Below are 19,293 nucleotides of genomic sequence, written 5' to 3'. Positions count from 1 at the left end.
TATTTTATAATTTCCACACATATAAAAAAAAAAATAATAATAGCCAACATTTTGTATGATTTCGTTTGCTTTTATTATTATTTTTTTCCATCTGGCAGAGAGAAAAAAAAAAAAAAAACAGAGGCCATATGCCTCTCTCACGCATACGCACGCACATATGCTACAATCCCATAATAAGGACGTCATCGTGATCCCCCTCCTTTCTCCCTCTCTCTCTCTCTCACATGCACGGGCTCTACACGCAGTTTAAGTGCAGCCCGGACACTAACACACTTTAAACGCAGCTGCAACATGTCCTTTTCCTCATCTCCTTGACCTGTAAGGCCCACTGGAAATTTCTGAAACATGGTCGGACGTGAAGAGGAACAGGGACGAGCGAAGTGAGGAGGAGGAGAAGGAGGAGCAGGTGGTGGTGAAGGTGGAGAGGTGGTGGTGGTGGTGGGGAGACACCGAGCATCAGCGAACAGCTGCAAGCTAACGTTAGCCTTAGCTACAGGAGGAAGGAGGGAGCGCGCGCCGCAGCTGGCTCACGCGCGCAGCAAAAGCCCGCGGCGCCGCTCGCTTGTCGTCAGGCAGAAACTCGAATCTGAAAACTAACTACGGCGACTCTGCGCCGCAGCAGCCGTCCCGCCGCCGCCGGGCCGGGGTGACTTCAGCGGCCGACAAGAGAGCCCCCGTCAAGAGGAAGACATGAACGAGCTGGTGAGGTGTCTGCCGTCCCCGACGCTGCCGGGGCTCCACCTGCCCAGCGTGGACACCTACAAGGGCTGGCTCTTTAAATGGACCAACTACCTGAAGGGTTACCAGCGGCGGTGGTTCGTCCTTAGCAACGGCCTGCTGTCCTACTACAGGTAAACGGCCACCGTCCGGTGCTCCTCCCGAGTGCTACTCTTTGACCAAGGCTCATTTAAACTTTTTTTCTTTTCCTTTTTTTTTTTTTCCAAAGACCACATCTGGCCGAACAATGTCTCGCCATGGATAATGGTTGCCGTAGCTGAGTCATGGCCTCTGAATATTCATTAACATTTAATGAATGTGGGTGAAGTTAGTTTCAGGTTGGCCATCCTCACAGCCCGTTCACTGCGGATCCAGCTGCGTTCCGTTAAGGGACCGACAGTAAAAATCCAGCCCGAGTGACGCAAAAACAAATATCGACATTTCAAACAAACGACGCACGCGATTTCGTCAGCTGCTGTGTAATTGATTTATTGTACATGAAGGCAACCCTGATAAAAACGTTTTTAAAGGCTCCACTGTAGAATGCCCAGGGGGATTCAATTTGAGTGCAATTTAATGCAGCTTAGTCTTTTAAATATACTTTGTAAGAAACTGTAGCTTAATTGTTTTTGTTTTTTTTTATCAAAAAGCTGTTTTTTCTCATTGAAAATTTTATCAAAAATTGATTTTTAAGAAAATGTGTGTGTATTCCGTGTGGACTGCAGCAATTAGTTTGGAGTCATTGCTTTATGACATGAAGCTACCGGTGCTTACACTGAACAGCAGTTGAATCTTTCTAACCCTGTAGGACTCAGGCAGAGATGGCCCACACCTGCCGCGGCACCATTCCCTTGGCGACTGCACACATAGAGGTGGGCGAGACCTGCCACTTGGTGTTGACCAGCGGAGGCCGTAGCTATCATCTGAAGGCTACCTCTGAGGGAGAGTGCCAGCGATGGGTGTCGGCCCTGCAGAAGGCCAAGTCCAGCGCGACGCTGCTGATGCATCACTCAGGTGAAGGGAACATTTCAGATGTTTGCCAGGTTTCTTTCAGACACATCAGCGTTGTGAGGCCTCCAGACGTTTGGCATTCTGCCATCCTTCCCTAGAAGTCTGGAGAAACGCTGGCGGTGACTGATGTGGTGCAATGAAATGGGAAAGTGTGCGTGTTTTGGAGGAACAATACCGGCCACCTGTTTCACGTGAAGCATCTAATTTTAGCTGTAGCCTGAGAGCAGCCTCACGCAAACCAAGACCCAGTTACCCAAATGCATTTTATTATGTTCTAGTTTATGTTCTAGTGTAGTAGTTTAGCGTCATGTAAACAGTAGACCACAAGAGGGCAGTGTTGACTGTGAAGTGTGAAGTATATTTTCTTCACCTGAGCCAGTGAGCAACGCTTGAAAAATGTGATTTTAATACACTTTTCAAATGATCAATGATGATATCATTGTTTTGCCAAATAAAATATTGTAAACTAATATTGGAACAGTCTAGGTCCCTAAGAGGTATTCTTGTGCCACTGTTTATAGGTTTTAATTTTCCCTTATTAGAGCATAAAAGTAAAAAAAAAAATGGACAGAGGATGCAGCTTGGCTGGTTTGTCCCGACCCCTCTCTGTTTGTACATGCACGCATCCTGCCCCTCCCTCACCATCTTCTTTTGTATGACGCCAGTGAGAGCTGAATGAAATGACCTTCCTCTAGGCTCCTCCCACTGTTCTGGTAGCAGGAGGGGTGAAAAAAGAAAGAGGCAGTGAGGGTTTTCATAAAAAAAAACATTTTTCACCGTGCGCTCTGTGGACAATTGGGAGGCGCGAGTGCGGTCTGTCTTTCTAATGGGTCTCACCTTGTAAGTAATCTGCTAATGATATTATTATGGGCACAGTGGGTAGTTACATTTACATCGTGGCTTGCATAAGTGCTTGTTTGCATGTGTGTGTTTGCGGCAGAGAGCGTCTGTCTGTGGAGCAGAGTGAGTTCAGACGATTTTGTGTATTGAAATGTGTATTTTTCTCCATGGAAATGGTCAATGAAAGTGTTGTTGACAAGAGGAGTTTGCATGCAGGCACCATTCAATACAAAATGGACTGAGTCCCACCTGCAGCATACAAATCAATAGTGTCTGCAATGGGACACTGTGACTGGTATGACAAGTGTTTATGCTGCCGCATGTAGCATTGTGTCTTCCTCATTTTGATTGGAGACAGTTTGCAGCCTCATGTGCTGTATCTTCCTTCAAGCTGGATTTTTAATGGGTGCTTTTTATAGTTTCTGAATATTGAACCTGTTCTCAGGTGGATTGGTTACCCTAGTTGCTCCTTAATTTGACTTTAAACACAGCTCTTGTGTGTATTGGTACATGTAGATGTTCCCACACACACACACACACACACAAAAAGCCACGCTGTGTTGTGGTGAAGAGTGGAATGTGATTGGATTACACATCATGATTGCCATGGTTTAAATCCGGCTAGTTTGTGGCTGAAAACTGTCTGGCCAAAACTGGATTAGAGCAACACAGCCACGCGTTATTAGGCAGCTTCCTTGTCAGAGCATCTTGCTCTGATATCTTGGCCACTTGTTAAAATATACATATTATAAACCACAAATGAACCCCTGAATCTGAATGGGACGACAGCTCAGGTGCAGCAGGGTGTTTGCTTGTTGCAGACTTTGTCTTTGTCACAGAAGCTTAAAGTGAATCCCCTGAATTTCCAGCACTCCTCCCACACTGACCATATCGACGCTCGCTCCATCACCTGTGGGTGTGTGTTTCGTGATTCAACGATGAGTCACTAATTTGTCTCATACTGTCCAGTGTCCAGTCCACTGTGAACGGCACAGCGTGGCGTTTTCATCACGATGAATTGAGGGGAAAATGTATATGTGGGTCAGGGAAGCATTGTGCCTTTACGCCCGAAGGATTTCTCACCCTCTCATTTTTAATCTGCCCCTCCAGAGACTTTGTTAATCCACTTTGCCCTGATTGTTTTTATTTCCTTTCCCCCTCTCTCCATGTGTGTAGTAGTTTTTTTCCGCCCACTTTGGCAGACACTGGCCTAGATTCTGCCGGCGCGCACGCAAGATCTCACATTAATCTCTTTCTTTTAGGGAAGAAATGTTTTGACCCAGAAAAAGTTTCATTACGTCGGTTGGAGGCAGTCATTAGCATTTAAAAGATGGATTATATGCGTCTACACTTGTCCTGGCTGGGAGTATGAAACCAGCTGTATTCTACATTTATAAGAGCTGAAGGGGCAGCTTTTGAGGTTTCTTTAACTCAGGGTCTTTTTATTGTCAGAGTTGTTTCTTTTTTTGTTGTTGTTGTCCAAAGAATGAGGCAGTTTTGTGAGGAATTTTTAATGGAAAAAATGGCATCCTGGGCTGAGAATGAATCTTGTCAAATGTTATAATCGGGGTTCCTTTGTCCTATTTTTAATGGTTGGCCAGTCAGTCCCGCTGAACTGCCGGAATATATGGAATATCTCTTGAAAACAAAGCATTGTTACAAAATGTTAAATATTGTTATAAGGTAATGAGAGAAATGACCAAATATTGACAAGAGAGTTTTCACTAAAACAAAAAAAAAAGGTTAACTGGGCAATGTGCTGAACTGCTGACGTGAAGAAATATTTATCTGTTTCCAGTAAAAAGGGAACGTTCATGCAGTCTTATCACATTTGAGAAGAAGAAGAAGAAGAAGAAGAAGAAGAAGAAGAAGAAGAGCACATGTGACCTTTTCTGCATTGTTACCTTTGTGAATTTGGTTTGTGCTCCCTTTGTGTTTTCATTTTTAGCCTAAAAGGCAGGTGTGTATTTTGATCAAGCAAACTTAAAGGTAAAGGGAGTTACCCGACATTCAACCTGAAACCATGTCTTGCGTTATAATCAGCACAACACCATAGACTTCATTAACTTACAGATGTTCATGTGGATCTGCATTTTCTGTTTCATGCCCCAGTGCACCTCAGAGAGGGCCAACATTCGCATATTAGAACCACAGCTGTAGATTTTCATATACATACACCAACTTCAAAGTCTGATATGCAGCCCAATTTCCATCTCTCCTTCCACAGTCCTTGAGACTGACTGCTCAGCTCAGTGTATAAAACGCTTGGTGGAGTGGAGGGGAAAAGGGGGAGTGCGTCATCTTTTTTTTTTCTCCCTCCTCTTCTAAAAATAGCCAAGCTCCCTGATTGCACAGGACTACGTTTCCAGGGCAACAGTGTTCATTCACAGCTTTCCAGCCTCATAGAGGGGCTGGTAGAGAGGGTGTGGGTCTGGGTGTGAAGTGTTATTGTCCTCCCCCGAGCCGCTCACCATAAATAGTTCCACTTTTTAATGCATGTTTTAGCCAGTATCCAAAATTTCTCTTCACCAAAGCCCTGATCATGACAACGACATTATGGTTCAGCATAACGAACAGCTTGTAACAGTTTGTACGTTTGTTGTTGTTGTAGATGACTCTGGTGATGAGGGCCCTGTACCTCAGGAGGACCGCGCCCTGACCCAGGGGGTGCTCAAGACTCTGGCCGGCAAGCTAGATGACCTGAGCACCTGCAATGAGCTGATCGGGAAGCACGGCGCCGCCCTCCAGCGCTCCCTCAGCGAACTCGAGGAGCTGCGCGGGTGCAGCGACAGCGTGGACAAAGTCAAAGCGGTGAACGAGCGCGCCACCCTCTTTCGCATCACCTCCAATGCTATGATCAATGTGAGTTCACGCCAGCGAGTGGGGAGGCAGGAGGGGGCGGGGGGGCTGGTCGGGTTGCAGCCGCGCCAACGTGTAGCTTTTTTTAACGAGGCGGCTGGTGCAGCTCCAGTGACGTGTGTTGTACTCAAACCTCAGGCTTGTCGTGACTTTCTGGATGTAGCAGAAACGCACAGCCGGAGGTGGCAGAGAGCCCTGCAGTATGAGAAGGAACAGCGCCACCATCTGGAGGAGACTATTGAACAGTTAGCCAAACAGCACAACAGCCTGGAGAGAGCCTGGAGGGAGAATCCCACCTCATACACAGGTGAGATTTGTCTCGTCTGGCTGCCAAGAGGTGCCTGTCAGCATGAAAAGATTGCCCTCTTGTGGCCAGTTGTGATCACACCACAAGAGTGAGTAATGTTGGTCCTGTGCAGCCCCTCCCCCAGACTCCAGATGGCAGCCCATTCGTTTCAGTGAAGTTGCTCAGCCGAAAAAGTTTTTGACTTCCGCATGAATGGGCCCATAGACCATGCGCAGTAGTGTCACTTCCCATCAAGCCTCTGTCACTCACATGATCTATTTGGCCAATCAGCACCATTCTGGAGAACGTCACTTACAGAAATGTCAGGACGCAGCCAATCAGAGCGAGCTGAGACACCAGCAGCACGTGCAATGTTGTGACGTCAGGCTGGGAATAAACTTTTTTCTGGTGATTTTCTGGCCTTTATCATTTTTTTAAATGACTAAAAAGCCATAAGTGAAAAATCTACAATAAAAAAAATTGCTATGAATCACGTTTCAGGTCACAGTCGTCCTGTCAGCTGTTTTAAAGGCTTTTGTTTTTGTATTGCGGTCTACGCGAAAAATTATTTTTGGGCCCTATGGGATTTTTTTTGCTGAAGTACCTTGAGTGGCCACTGGGGGAAATTGTCTCGCTTCCATATTTCCAGTCCGGTATCCAGTTCTTGTAATACATCGTGGTTCTGTGGCAGGTGTGGAGCGGCCAGAGGAGGGCGATGCCAGTGATGAGAACGATGATGCAGAGTTCTTTGATGCCATGGAGGACTCTCCTGCTTTCATAACAGTGACTACTGGCAACATACAGCACAAGTGAGACTCTCGACAGACTATGATCCCCCACAGCATTTTCAATTCTAACTGCACTGCTCTCTCTCTCTCTCTCTCTCTCTCTCTCTCTCTCTGTCTATATCAGACGCTCAGGAAGTAACCAGAGTATGATGAGCGGTAGAATGTCCAATGACTGGACCCACAATGAGAACGTAGGTACCCAAGAGGCAGAGTGTATTGAAGCCTATGAGCTGGCCCGTCTTTTTTCTGTTGCATCTCATATTAAGCAAGATTAAATTGTGCTCTCGTTGTACCAGGACACCTCAGGCACAAATCACATGCAGCTACGAAGACAAAGACGCAGTCGGATCCCTGACAAACCAAACTATTCCCTGAACTTGTGGAGCATCATGAAGAACTGCATCGGCAAAGACCTCTCCAAGATACCCATGCCTGTAAACATTTTTTTTTTAATAAATTCACTGCAGAGCAAATCGGCAGTGATTTGGGTTTTAAAACGTGGTTCCTGCAACGTGAAGCGTTTTCCCCTCACTCGTCCCGTCCTCTGCAGGTGAACTTCAACGAGCCGCTGTCGATGCTGCAGCGCCTGACGGAGGACCTGGAGTACAGCGAGCTGCTGGACCGCGCCGCCCGCTGCGACTCCACTCTGGAGCAGATGTGTCTGGTGGCCGCGTTCTCCGTCTCCTCCTACTCCACCACCGTCCACCGCACAGCCAAGCCCTTCAACCCCCTGCTGGGGGAGACGTACGAGCTGGACCGCCTGGACGAGTACGGCTATCGCTCCATCTGTGAGCAGGTGAGGTCATGACTCGTCGGTTCTCACATATAAAAGAATATGCAGATATGAAAATATATACCACACATATACATTTGAAAAATTCCTTAAAAGTCTTACACACACCGAACCTTTGAAGATTCGGTGGTTTTCAACAGTAGTAGAACTTGACGTGCAGAAGAAATGAATGACCTGAGCAGCTGATGCCGTTGACCCTCAGGTCAGTCATCACCCGCCAGCTGCTGCCCATCATGTGATCTCCCAGCGAGGCTGGACCCTGTGGCAGCACATCACTATTGACAGCAAGTTTCGGGGGAAATATATTTCTGTCATGCCTCTAGGTAAGAGATTTTCCCTCAGTGCAATTCAGAGTGAGGAGAAGAAGACTTGGCAGTGCGTGTGCCCATTTTTTTAAATGGTAACCAATCTTCTCTGCACCAAAGGAAACATTCACCTGCAGTTCCACTCCAGCGGAAACCGTTACGTGTGGAGCAAAGTGACCTCGACGGTGCACAACATCATCGTGGGGAAACTGTGGATCGATCAGGTTCGCTCATCTCGCACGTTCTCAACTGTGGAAGAACCAAGCCGGCCTTTTGTCTTTGTTCTTGTCTAAAACTTTTAGTGCCTAAAGCATTTTCTGTCTGCGCTGATTGTCTGCAGTCTGGGGACATTGACATTGTGAACACCACCGCAAAGGACACCTGCCGTCTCAAATTCTCCCCCTACAGTTACTTCTCCAGAGATGTCCCACGTAAAGTGAGTCTGTCGTCCTTTGGCACTGCTAAGACGCTCCGTGAAGGAGAACACTGGGCGGCCCGTGGGTTTGGGCTCATTAGGTTTTGCTGCACAGACAGTTTTTATCTTTGGCGGAGGACAGCTGACCACGTGCCGCAGCTGGATTGCAGAGATTTGATTTTGAAAGCTTGCACATTGTCACCCTTAAATAGAAAAGTCCTTCCTCGAACTCCATAACAAGAATCGGCTTCGGCTTTAGTCGCGACAAAAGGAAGCGATTGCTGTAAACAACAGAAGACAAAGACAGAGAGACATGAAACGACTGCAAGCTTGGGTGCTGCCCAGGAGATTAGCCTGGATGCTGCAGTAGATGCATTTTTTTTTTTTTAGCATAACTAGCTGATATTTTCACAATAAAAGAAGAACAAAAAGCAGCACAAAGGCAGTTCTGTGTGAAAGGATGTTTTGGCTTCACTCCTGGCTGGTTTAGTGTCTGTTGCAGCAACTCACACCATTAAGATTTTACGAGAATTATGGCTTAGGCGCTTCACGCCATTCAATGGAAACACTTGCAAATCGCAATATTAGTTTGTCGAAATTTTAGAAATATCTACAACTATTGTCTCATCCTCTCATCCATCTGTCTCCGCAGGTGACAGGAGTGGTGGAGGACCGGGAGGGCGCCGCCCGTTACATCCTGTCAGGGACGTGGGACGACAAAATGGAGAGCGCCAAAATCGTGGACAGCAGCCAGGGCTGCGGCAGCTCGGAAGGCAAACAGAAGACTGTTTATCAGACTCTTCAGCCCAAACTGCTGTGGAAGAAATACCCGCTCCCGTACGTTTATCTCGCCCCGGCTGCACCACAGCTGTCTGCAGCTTCGCGCCTCCGCCTGACATCTCGTCTCCATTCTGCCCTTCACTCCACAGAGATAACGCCGAGAACATGCACTTTTTCTCCTCCCTGGCTCTGACTCTGAACGAACCGGAGGACGCCGTCGCGCCCACCGACAGCCGCCTGCGGCCCGACCAGCGGCTGATGGAGGCGGGCCTGTGGGACGAAGCCAACGTCCAGAAGCAGCGGCTGGAGGAGTCGCAGCGGCTGGAGAGGAAGAGGCGGGAGGCGCAGGCCAACCAGGCGCTGGAGGATGGTGAGTCCAGCTGATCGCCTGATGGATAAATTCTATTCCTATGGCTGATGGATTATAGTAGAGGATTCGTCTCTGTCATTTTCCATACGTGTAGAACTTTAGAATTACTTTCCAATAGAGGTGGGAGTAAGTCACACATGTGCAAGTCACAAACAAGTCTCAATTCACTGTGGTGAGAATCAAGCAAGTCAAGTCAAGTCATACAAAAATCTACCCCAGTTTGATTTTAGTTCACATTGATTTTACGCATATCTTAAACTTAACATGGTTTAATATTGGCATTTATACCAGCAAATGTTAGCTTTCTAGCTAACGTTTGACCATTTTGACCTTACATAGCTTTCTAGCCACGTTAAGTTTAAGCCACGTTAGTATTAGCAAACGTTAGCTTTCTAACAGCCGTAACAGTTTGCTAAGAAGGTGCGTTCACATAGCGTAGCTTACCTTTCTTTGTGGGTTTTGTAGTGAGGGATGAAGTTGGAAGTTGTGGTGGTTGTGTCACTGATTTTTGAGCTGCAGACCTTGATAACCGCTGTTCTCTTCTTCAGAAAGTCATCAACAACATAATCCTTCAACCAAAATTGAATTATTCTCGGTCTAGCCGCCTGTGACTGCTGCTCATGTGTTGATCTGTTGACTAAACATAGTAAGGTTTGATTTCTTCGTCAACAGGGCAGGACATCGAGGGTTACCAGCCACTGTGGTTCGAGAGGAGGATGGATGATTCGACGGGGGAGAACATCTACGTCTACAAGGGAGGTTACTGGGAGGCCAAAGACAGACAGGACTGGACCCAGTGTCCTCTGATCTTCTAGGGCTGCCTGATCTCAGGCCGGCTGAGTGCATGGACGCTCTTGAGTTCGGCAGCAAATACTTGCCCGTATGTGTGTGTGTGTGAGTGTGTGTGTGTGAGTGAGTGAGTGTCAATATGGCTGCGTGAAAGTCAACGCCACTCCCAGAATTTTAAGTCTGAAAAAAACAAACTTCCACTTAATACGCCAGCGTCTGACTGGATTAGGTCTTGTTTGCACGGCTTCAGTTTGTGTTTATTCAGCACTGTGCAGAACTACATCGTGAGAATTTATTGAGATCTCATTTGTGTAGGACCGGGAGCACAGTTTGTTCACTACACAACTATACCACGTTTCCTCAGCGCTGGTTGCTTATTGAGACAGAACTCCTCCAATGAACCTCTTGTTTACTGGGGATTCACTTAAAAAAAAGAAAAAAAAAGAAAAAAAGACCTGTATCTTCACTGATATACAGTATTTACAAAAGCCTTGGACACAAAATCAGGACACCCTGCCCTGTGTTGCAGCTTTTTTGACCACACAAGTGGACAAAAATAACAAAAGTGCACTAGTGAAATGTGAAGTATGAATCTGTTGAGCAACTTCCATCCTTGAGCAACTTATCATTGCTCGGTTGTAATTTAGCCTTAATGATGTAAAGCAGTAGTAAATCCCTTGTAAGCATGACATTAGAAAAGTAATCTGTACAGTTAAGAAGTAAATAGGGAAGCTCATGTTTTTAATGGTACTTGTAATTATGAGGGTAAATTTGATTTTGTTTAAAGGTCCCACATTACACCTTAGCTTGTTTAGTTTCCTGCTAAGGTTGATGCTTTGTAGAGTTGTTGTAGAACATGTTCGGAAGGGAACAAAAACAAGGCAACCACAGGGCAGTGCGGGAGAGTCATCACTCCCCTTTGTGACATCACAAAGATCTGATTTCCACAATTCAGCGGTGGCACGCAGTTGTGGAAATCAAAAGTGGAGCAAGCTAAAGAAATACAGGATAAACTTTTTCATCTGTCAAGGGACACAGAATATCGTCAGGAAAAAAAACTGTTTTTTTATTTTTAATTTATTTTTTTTAAATAATATGGGACCTTTATAACTAAACAAAAATATCAGGGTTTATTGTTTTGCTACATCTCGACAAACTCACTTCTTCTAGCAGTAAAAAATTATCTCTGTCTTATTTTGAAAAATAACACACACACACACACACACACACACACACACACACACACACACACACACCAAGGTCCAGAAACTTACAAAAGACTTAGCAACACTTACAGTAGTAGTCCGTGATCTGTCACCAAACATGACTTGTTAATGATTTGTTTTCAGCTTTCTGTGCTCACATGTATGGCTGCCTGGTTGTTTTCTGGCCTGTACATAGCAATAATGTAATAGAGGTAGAGTCAAACCATTTATAATCACTGTAAATGGTACTTCTTTCACATGACTTGAACATCCCGGGTTGTTACTCAAGAACAATTTGTAAATCTTGACCACAGTGTAGATTGTAGATGAGTCCATGGGATGTGGGCGCGATGAACGTACAAATTCAAGTTTACAAGATGTACAGCAAAACAACAACAACAACAACAATAATGCAAATTACTTGTTTAAATAAAGCACAATATAACCTTACAGGTAATCATACAAGCTACATCGACTACTCTCCATGGCAACATTTACTGTAGCTATGCATGGTTTTAGAGAGCTCCGAGACTTCTGTAGTGAAAAGCCTCTTCACCTAGAGTCGTTTGTGAACTTTTACTGGGACATGATGTGAACTCACCTTTTGTGCCCGACGACCTCAAAGATTTTACTGTTTTTGAGCTCGAATAAAAGCCTAACGCTGTCGCCCCGCCGTTGTGTTTTGTCAGAGAAATACCGTCTCAATGTTCTTTACCTCAGAAGTAACATAGACATTCTGGAGATGTAAGAGAAAAGAAAAGAAAAAAAACCCTTGTGGTCCGAAGGCCTGCAATAAAATTGTCTCCGAGGAGTGTCTTTTAGTGATCGGCTGCAGTTATATAACTTATCCAACAGGACAACAAAAATGACTACATTGGCACTGAATAGGATTGATGAGTATGTTTTGATGTCCCTGAACTTTTATGTTTTGAATAGTGGTGTAGAGGAATGAAAAGGGTGAGTTAAATGGATATTTCATGGGGGGGGGGGGGGTCCAATTTTCAGACTTTGTGATACAATTAAAACAAACAGCCGAGGGGGAAGGGATTTTCCCCAGTAATGGGTAAATATTCGCATTAGAAAAAAAAAAAAAAGACTAAATCTAAGTCTAAGATGACGACACCGACCACATTCGTCCCCCTTTTTTTTTGGTCTGTGTTGGATGGCGTCGTTTGGAGGTGGCTGCTGCAAACTCCTGACACGTAACCCTCTACGGGTGTGTCCCCCCCACTGGGCTGCATTGCCCTTTAAATTTACCCTCTAGTGGCTGGAACGTCTCTGCCGCATCGACGTTTCTCTCTGACAGCGCGGTGACCGAGAGCTTTCGGTGGAGGATGCTGCCCGCTGCTGTCAAGGTACTCGTCGGATAGTACGAGGTAAACACACACACGCACACTCGCGCACAAAAATGACTGTTGTGACTGAATGTCACCCGGCAAACATTTACAACACCCACATTTCCCCCCGAAGCCGGGCTATGGGTTAGAACCTGGTGTTTGTTATTGTTGGTGTAGTACGAGCAGTTGGCTGACTTGAGCTAACAAGCGCGTCAGCTCGGCGTCAAGCTAACGTTGTTAGCATGACGCTAACGTTGCCCGATGGACAGTCCGGATGCCGAGTCGAGTCCAGAGGTGACCTCCCCCTCCCCTCCAGCTCTGCCCCGCCGCTCACCGCTTTGATCTTTTTCCACACTTAAAAGGGCGTGTTGTGCGGCGTCGTGCCCTGCGGGTTTACGGACCTGCCCAGGGCGAGTAGGTGTTAGCCAAAGACTAACGTCACGTGTTAGGTTTATTGTGTTGTGTTGTTGTAGTTTGCTCACATCAGGGGGTCAGCTGTGGCGCTACCAGCTAACTGGGATTGCTAGCCGGCTAGGCTAGCACAGCGCACCGGCGTTGTGGCGGCAGAGTCACAGTCAGTGTCGCGGCTGGGATTGGATATCAGCCGGCGGTCAAGTCAGACGCTATATAAAGCCGCCTTGGCGGAACAAAGGTAGGGTTGTAGGGGTGACTTGAGGAAGCGTCATTAACGGCGCTTCCCCGCACTCTTGACGAGACCGTGAAGGGGGCGCTCGGTGCATCTCGACTGTAAAGTTGCCTTCTCTCGGGGGATATTCTTAAACGCTTAACATTTTTTTTATTTTTTTTTTAAAGTTCAACGTAGCTTAATTACCGAAAACAGCAACAAATCATCCCCGAATTGCCTGTGGACATCTGTAGTCATGCCCACTTCCACGTGCATGTTGGTGATAGTTGACCCTTGTTTTCGGACATTACGCTACGTTAAGCCTTTTCCCTATAATGAGCGCATATGGAGAGGAAGCGACTTTCCGTGAACCATAAAATAAGGTTTATCGTGTTGTGGTTTTTTTTTGGAGAGGTGAAAGTGGGCATGACGAGAGACATCCGCCTGAATTTTGGTGATGGTTGATCGCTGTTTTCGGTCATTAAACGTTTTAGAAAATCCCTTCCCTCGGTTTTGTTGTATGTCAGGTCAGGAGAACAACCAATCCGGTCGGTCCCCATCATCGTGGAAGAAGACGCGTACTGTTTACCAGCCCAGCCCGTAAACAGGCTGTCCTTCCCCTTCTCCCACACCCCCCACCCCCTTCAGCATATGTCAGTCTGCCTGAGCTGGGCAAGTTACACAACCAGTCTGCCCCATGCAAAATAGAAACACGTGTCTGTCTGTGGGCGGTGCTGGGAGACTGCAGGCTCTGCTCAGGCACTGACGTAGCAGTTCGGTATACAGTCGTGTGTGTGCGCCCAGTCGGTCGCTCGTACTGCCGACAGCTCCACGGACTCAGCATGTGTTTGCCTTTCAGGGAGAACAATGATCCGAACATGATCAACGCCGATGGCTGCCCAAAGTGCGAGGAGACCCCGCAGGAGCTCGGCGGCAGCAGCAGCAAGAGGAGGAGGAGGAGGGAGCAGAGCAGGCCGCCCGCCGAGACGCTCCATCTGCTGACGGCCGTGCTGGTGTGGCTGGTGACGGGCACCACCATCTCCAGCCTCAACAAATGGATCTTCTCCGTCTACAACTTCCGGTACCCGCTGCTGCTGTCGGCGCTGCACATGCTGACGGCCATGGTGGTGGACTACGGGCTGATCAGGATGCGCATGATCAGCCGCAGCGGCGCCGGCGGCCAGGACCTGACCCCCGGCGCCAAGTGTAAGGTCTTCCTGCTCAGCCTGACCTTCTGCGCCAGCATCGCCTGCGGCAACATGGGCCTGAGCTACGTGCAGCTGTCGTTCGCGCAGATGATCTACACCACCACGCCGCTCTTCACGCTGGCCATCTCGGCGCTCATCCTGGGCAAGCAGCACCACATCCTCAAGTACACGGCCATGATGCCCATCTGCCTGGGCGCCTCCTTCAGCATCATGGGGGAGGTGCAGTTCGACCAGACGGGCTGCTTCCTGGTGTTCGCCGCCACCATGCTGAGGGGCGTCAAGTCCATCCAGCAGAGTGAGTTCCACTGTTGTTGTTGTTGTTGTTTTCTGTCCGCTGTGCTACCACGGCGGCTCGGCGTGCTGTGTGTGTGTGTGTGTGTGTGTGTGTGTGTGTGTGTGTGTGTGTGTGTGTGTGTGTGTGTGTGTGTGTGTGTGTGTGTGTGTGTGTGTGTGTGTGTGTGTGTGTGTGTGTGTGTGGTTTTTTTTGTTTTCCTGTTTCCTGCGTTTCTATAGAAACATACTGTGGCGACGGACGAGCTGGAAAATGTGTCACTTACCACAGATATCTTTGGCACTTTTACTGGTTGGCCTCTGGTTATGCACCAGTCTGTCTGTCTTCTTGGAAAGTCTTACTGACTGCTGAGTTGAGTGACACACACACGAGTCACACAGGAGACGTGACTCACATGTTGGGCGGGAGGTGTTGGGTTACCTCCTGATGTTTCTTGAGGCTTCAAGAAAGGATTTTCTTTTTGTTTTGTTTTTCCTCTTTTCTCTTATTACGCAATTAATTTTTCCTAATTGTTTTGACAATTACATTTTTCCCGTAATTTGTATTCATTTTTTTTTTTTTTTGCAAGTTTTTTGTTCTGTTGTCAAACACAACGGAGCAGCGTTTCCTTTACTGCAGCAAAGTTTTTACAATTGGAAAATAAATATGTGCACTTGTGCAGCACTCAGGTCAAGAATCTTATATATATGACCAGTCAGTCACATGCCGGACTCCGCCTGGACGTATGACTGTAGCATCAGTAGCCTGGGAACTTAACAGATTCCTCTCTTATATCGATGTCACATGCTTCGGGTAATGCTACCAGGCTGCCATCCACTCCGCTCTGTGTAGTTCAGGGAATCATGTGCAAGTTTGTGTGTGTGTGTGTGTGTGTGTGTGTGTGTGTGTGTGTGTGTGTGTGTGTGTGTGTGTGTGTGTGTGTGTGTGTGTGTGTGTGTGTGTGTGTGTGTGTGTGTGTGCATGGGATTACGGCTCTTGTGAGATCATTAGTCTCCATAACGTTTAAGTTGCTACAAAGTGGGGAAAAAAGGGGGACAAGAGTTTCTAAAAATACGCTGAGCCCCTGGATTTGTACAGTTGTGTAACACTAAAGCTGGTCTGTGTTTTTTTTTCCTCCTTATTGGAATGTTTGGGTTACCTACATCATACGTGGAGGAGCAGATCCAGCCGGCCGGGCCGGTGAATTGGTCATTGTTGGAATTCCTAAAATATTCCAAGTGCAGCTTCTTGGTGACAAACACATTCGGTCTTTGGTTGTGGCCTGATGAAGAACGGTCGATAAGAGTAACTTTTTTTAAAGCGCATTTTTCACTCATACGGGACACTGAGCGGCTGTTCAGCGTTACTTTTACTTTAATCCCGGTCAGACGTGTTTTCTTTGCCCGCTCAACAAGTTCCAACAAGGTAGTGTAGGTCGTTAAAGATTCTGGTGTTTGAGTCTCCCACAACACGGCTACGGCTCTTCTACCTCAAACAAGTCCATCAGAACTGTTGTTGCATAAAACGGGGTCGGGCAGGTGAGAGCAGGGCAATAAAACAAGAACACAAACGTCAAGAATGCGGGAACAAGCAGACAGCCAGGAGATCGGAGACAGTATGAAACTGTGAACGTTCGCATAAGACTTGTGTTAAGAATGATAAAATTGAATTACCATTCCAGAACGCAACAATCCAGACACGCCCTCCAAATCCTCCCTTAATGAAACTCTGCCCCGTCTGTCCCTCAGGCATCCTGCTGCAGGAGGAGAAGATCAACTCGGTCTTCCTGCTCTACCTGATGTCCATCCCGAGCTTCTGCATCCTGGCCGTGGCGGCGCTGGCCCTGGAGAACTGGGCGCTGCTGGAGTCTCCGCTGCACTACGACCGCCGCCTGTGGCTCTTCATCCTGCTCAGCTGCCTGGGCTCGGTCCTCTACAACCTGGCCAGCTGCTGCGTCATCACGCTCACCTCGGCCGTCACGCTGCACATCCTGGGCAACCTGAGCGTGGTGGGCAACCTGCTGCTCTCGCAGCTGCTCTTCGGCAGCGAGATGTCCTCGCTGAGCCTGGCCGGCGTGGTGCTCACGCTCTCCGGCATGGTCATGTACCAGAACTCGGAGTTCATCGTGGAGCGGCTGGACGACCGCCGGGCGGCCAAGGCGCAGGGGTCGGAGGCGGTGGGCTTCCGCACGGTGGGCGGAGACGGTTTGGACAGGGAGGCCGAGTGTCAGCAGAGACCTCAGGAGAAACCGGAGGACAAGATAGACTGAGGTGAAGGCCGAAGGACGGAGCCAAGTATTACGAGAGAGTATGTGTGTGTGTGTGTGCAGCAGAGAGAGTTCCACCTGCTCTTTAAAAAATGACGGATCTTTTTATTTTCAGTTTTTTGTTTGAAATTCTCACTGTGCCAATTTTAATTTGTCACACGGCCGGAGCGAGTCTGCACAGACTGAGACGCTATTTATTCACGCCGGCGATTGAAAGTCTCTCCTCCGTCTGCGAGCCGACTCGCGCTCGGTTCCTGCATGCACGCCGCCGTGACGGCTCTGCACTCCGTCACTCCGCCTCACCTCCTGCTCCACTGTGAAGACGATCTCCATGCAGGGCCCCTCGGCCGCGGCTCGGAACTGGCACAGTTTGCATTGAAAGTGTGCATTACTAGTACTGTTACCTGACACTCACCTGGCCATGGCGACTGGGTTTTGGCAGCTATTTTATTTATTTTTATTTCATTTTATCTCTGTTCCTGTTTTTCTTCCCTCCCCCTGCATTTTTAAATGGGAACGCACAAGGTTTGGCCGCAGTGAGTTACAGTGACGGAACGCCTCTTCCTCCTCCACTCAAGCACATCTTTTTGTCTTTTAAAAAAAAAAATAGAGGCCAGAGCTCCGTCTTTTTTTTTCTCCTCCTCCCTCCATCTATCCACTTTTCTGCACTGAAAGCCCACATTTTGTTGCAGTGCCACTTTAAGAAGACGGGCCTCTGCAGAGATGGAGTCCAATTATTTCACAGCGGTGCGTTCGCTGCAGCGTTCCACAGTAATTGGGTTCACGGGTTCTCTAAGGAGTGCCACTTAACTTTAGCTGCGTCTTCGCCTGCAGGAGGGGATGAAGGAAAAGAACAAGTGAACTCGCCCTTCGGTTTTTTTCTTTCTTTTTTTTTTTTTTTTAAAGGTTCCTATCTAAATCCTGACCGTTTTAATTAGCTGAGCACGAGAATCGGCTTAGCTGAGAGACACTGACCTCTGCTGGACAGGCTCCTCACTCAGCGTCTGGGTTTTTGATTTCACTCTGTGAGAGGAAGTGCTTTATTCCCCCGATTCAATACAAGTTGGCAGACGCGTTTAGTTCTGAACAATCGCACCAATCGCCGTCCTCGCGCACTTTGGGCTCTTTTTAAAGGACCCTCTAAACTTAGAACCAGTCCAGTCCAGACAGAAACCTGCTGGTTATTTTCCCATTTGGCAAATTAATTATTTTTGTCCGTGTTTTTTGAGAATATTTGAAGAAATTCTCATCAAATTTAAAACTGGGAAAGAAAGCGTCCATTCTCGTGACGGCTTTGAAGGTTCCTGACGCCAACTGACTCTTGAGCGGGTTAATCAAACTGCTGCAGATGGTTTTCTCTTCCCCTGCACCTGCTCCCATTATTTATATGCCCAACGTTTTTGCACATCATGTTTTTATTTTTATTTTTTATTTTTTATTTTTTATTTTATTTTTTGCCACTCGTGGACAGCTCATTTTGTTTCTAGTTCTCACAACAAGTCAACCAACGACGAAGCCATATTACAAAAAATGTGTTTTTATCGATGGCTTTTCACACGACGTATCACCTGAAATTTGAACAGTGCCATGTTTTTGAAGATGTTCTCGTGCTTCAAATTCTATTACAAAATAGAAAAGAAAATGGAAGCACAGGTTTCATTTTTGCACCTGAGTGGAATTCTGTGTGTCTGATTTGAAGGACACTGGCGGTCTCTGTGATCTTGACTGACGATCAGCTGATCGTCCCACTAGTTTTTTTCATATGTTTCTTTTGTTAATACCTCACCTACAGGCACTTTATCCATCTTTTGACATAACTGACAGAGCTTTCAAGCAACTAAAGTAAAAGGTCACGCACTCATTTTCATCTTTTTTTTTTGTTACAAGTTGATCACAGACATACGTTCACTGGATTTTGCCTGCTTGTTTTTCACCAGTCGGCCGAGTTCACGGCGACTGATGCACTCGGTGAGGTCACGCCGACACACGCGGAGGCCCGGAGCAACAAGTTTCCCCGTGTCCACGCGGCCGCTCGGTCCGTTTGCGAAGCCGTTCTCGGTGTAAATAATAATTTTATTATTTATGGTCATAAACTGTGGTTTGGGATCAGGGTTGAAATGACGGATGTTTGCGACATGCCTTATTACAGAGGATGTGGGCGAGAGGGGACTTCTTTTCTTTTTCAGTTCTTCTGTCATTGTTGGGTCGGTGTTTTGAGAGCCGCGGGTGCTCCTGAATGTACGGGAGGTCGACACACATGTGGCCTGCGACGAATCAAAAAAATAAAAATAAGCTGGTTTGAGACAAATCCAACCTTGACTTTCTTTCTTTCTTTTTGGATCTTGCAGTTGTTGTTTTGGATTTCTTTCTGTGGGATTTGAGAGCCTAAAAATTATATTGTTAACACACACAGAAATACCAAGAAAAT

The 19,293-nt window shown here is 47.1% G+C and overlaps 2 protein-coding genes across 4 annotated transcripts; both read left to right on the top strand.

The window, feature by feature from the left end:
- The first annotated feature begins 431 nt into the window (after positions 1-431).
- osbp2a (oxysterol binding protein 2a) lies at positions 432-10,263 on the top strand. The gene is made up of 14 exons (XM_076044911.1): positions 432-851; positions 1,526-1,731; positions 5,180-5,430; positions 5,566-5,734; positions 6,405-6,522; positions 6,626-6,692; positions 6,798-6,935; positions 7,052-7,297; positions 7,497-7,617; positions 7,720-7,823; positions 7,940-8,035; positions 8,667-8,851; positions 8,944-9,164; positions 9,837-10,263. The coding sequence occupies exons 1-14, from the start codon at positions 691-693 to the stop codon at positions 9,977-9,979; spliced, it is 2,226 nt and encodes a 741-aa protein (XP_075901026.1). The 5' UTR covers positions 432-690; the 3' UTR covers positions 9,980-10,263.
- A 2,123-nt stretch (positions 10,264-12,386) lies between these two features.
- slc35e4 (solute carrier family 35 member E4) lies at positions 12,387-19,154 on the top strand. 3 transcript variants are annotated; one of them, XM_076044948.1, is made up of 3 exons: positions 12,387-12,534; positions 13,980-14,623; positions 16,348-19,154. In XM_076044948.1, exons 2-3 carry the CDS (start codon positions 13,999-14,001, stop codon positions 16,866-16,868), a joined length of 1,146 nt encoding a protein of 381 aa, XP_075901063.1. In that variant the 5' UTR covers positions 12,387-12,534; positions 13,980-13,998; the 3' UTR covers positions 16,869-19,154. The 3 variants fall into 3 exon arrangements, with proteins under 3 accessions (XP_075901063.1, XP_075901062.1, XP_075901061.1); XM_076044947.1 differs by lacking the exon at positions 12,387-12,534 and adding an exon at positions 12,684-13,147; XM_076044946.1 differs by lacking the exon at positions 12,387-12,534 and having other exon boundaries at positions 13,948-14,623.
- Positions 19,155-19,293: the final 139 nt, after the last annotated feature.

The sequence above is a fragment of the Nelusetta ayraudi genome, unplaced genomic scaffold, assembly GCF_046127955.1.
Source record: "Nelusetta ayraudi isolate G7.1 ecotype Tasmania unplaced genomic scaffold, CSIRO-AGI_Nayr_v1 ptg000083l, whole genome shotgun sequence".
Lineage (NCBI taxonomy): Eukaryota > Metazoa > Chordata > Actinopteri > Tetraodontiformes > Monacanthidae > Nelusetta > Nelusetta ayraudi.
The sequence above is the reverse complement of the archived record's forward strand: the minus strand, read 5'-3'. Positions and strand labels throughout refer to the sequence as shown.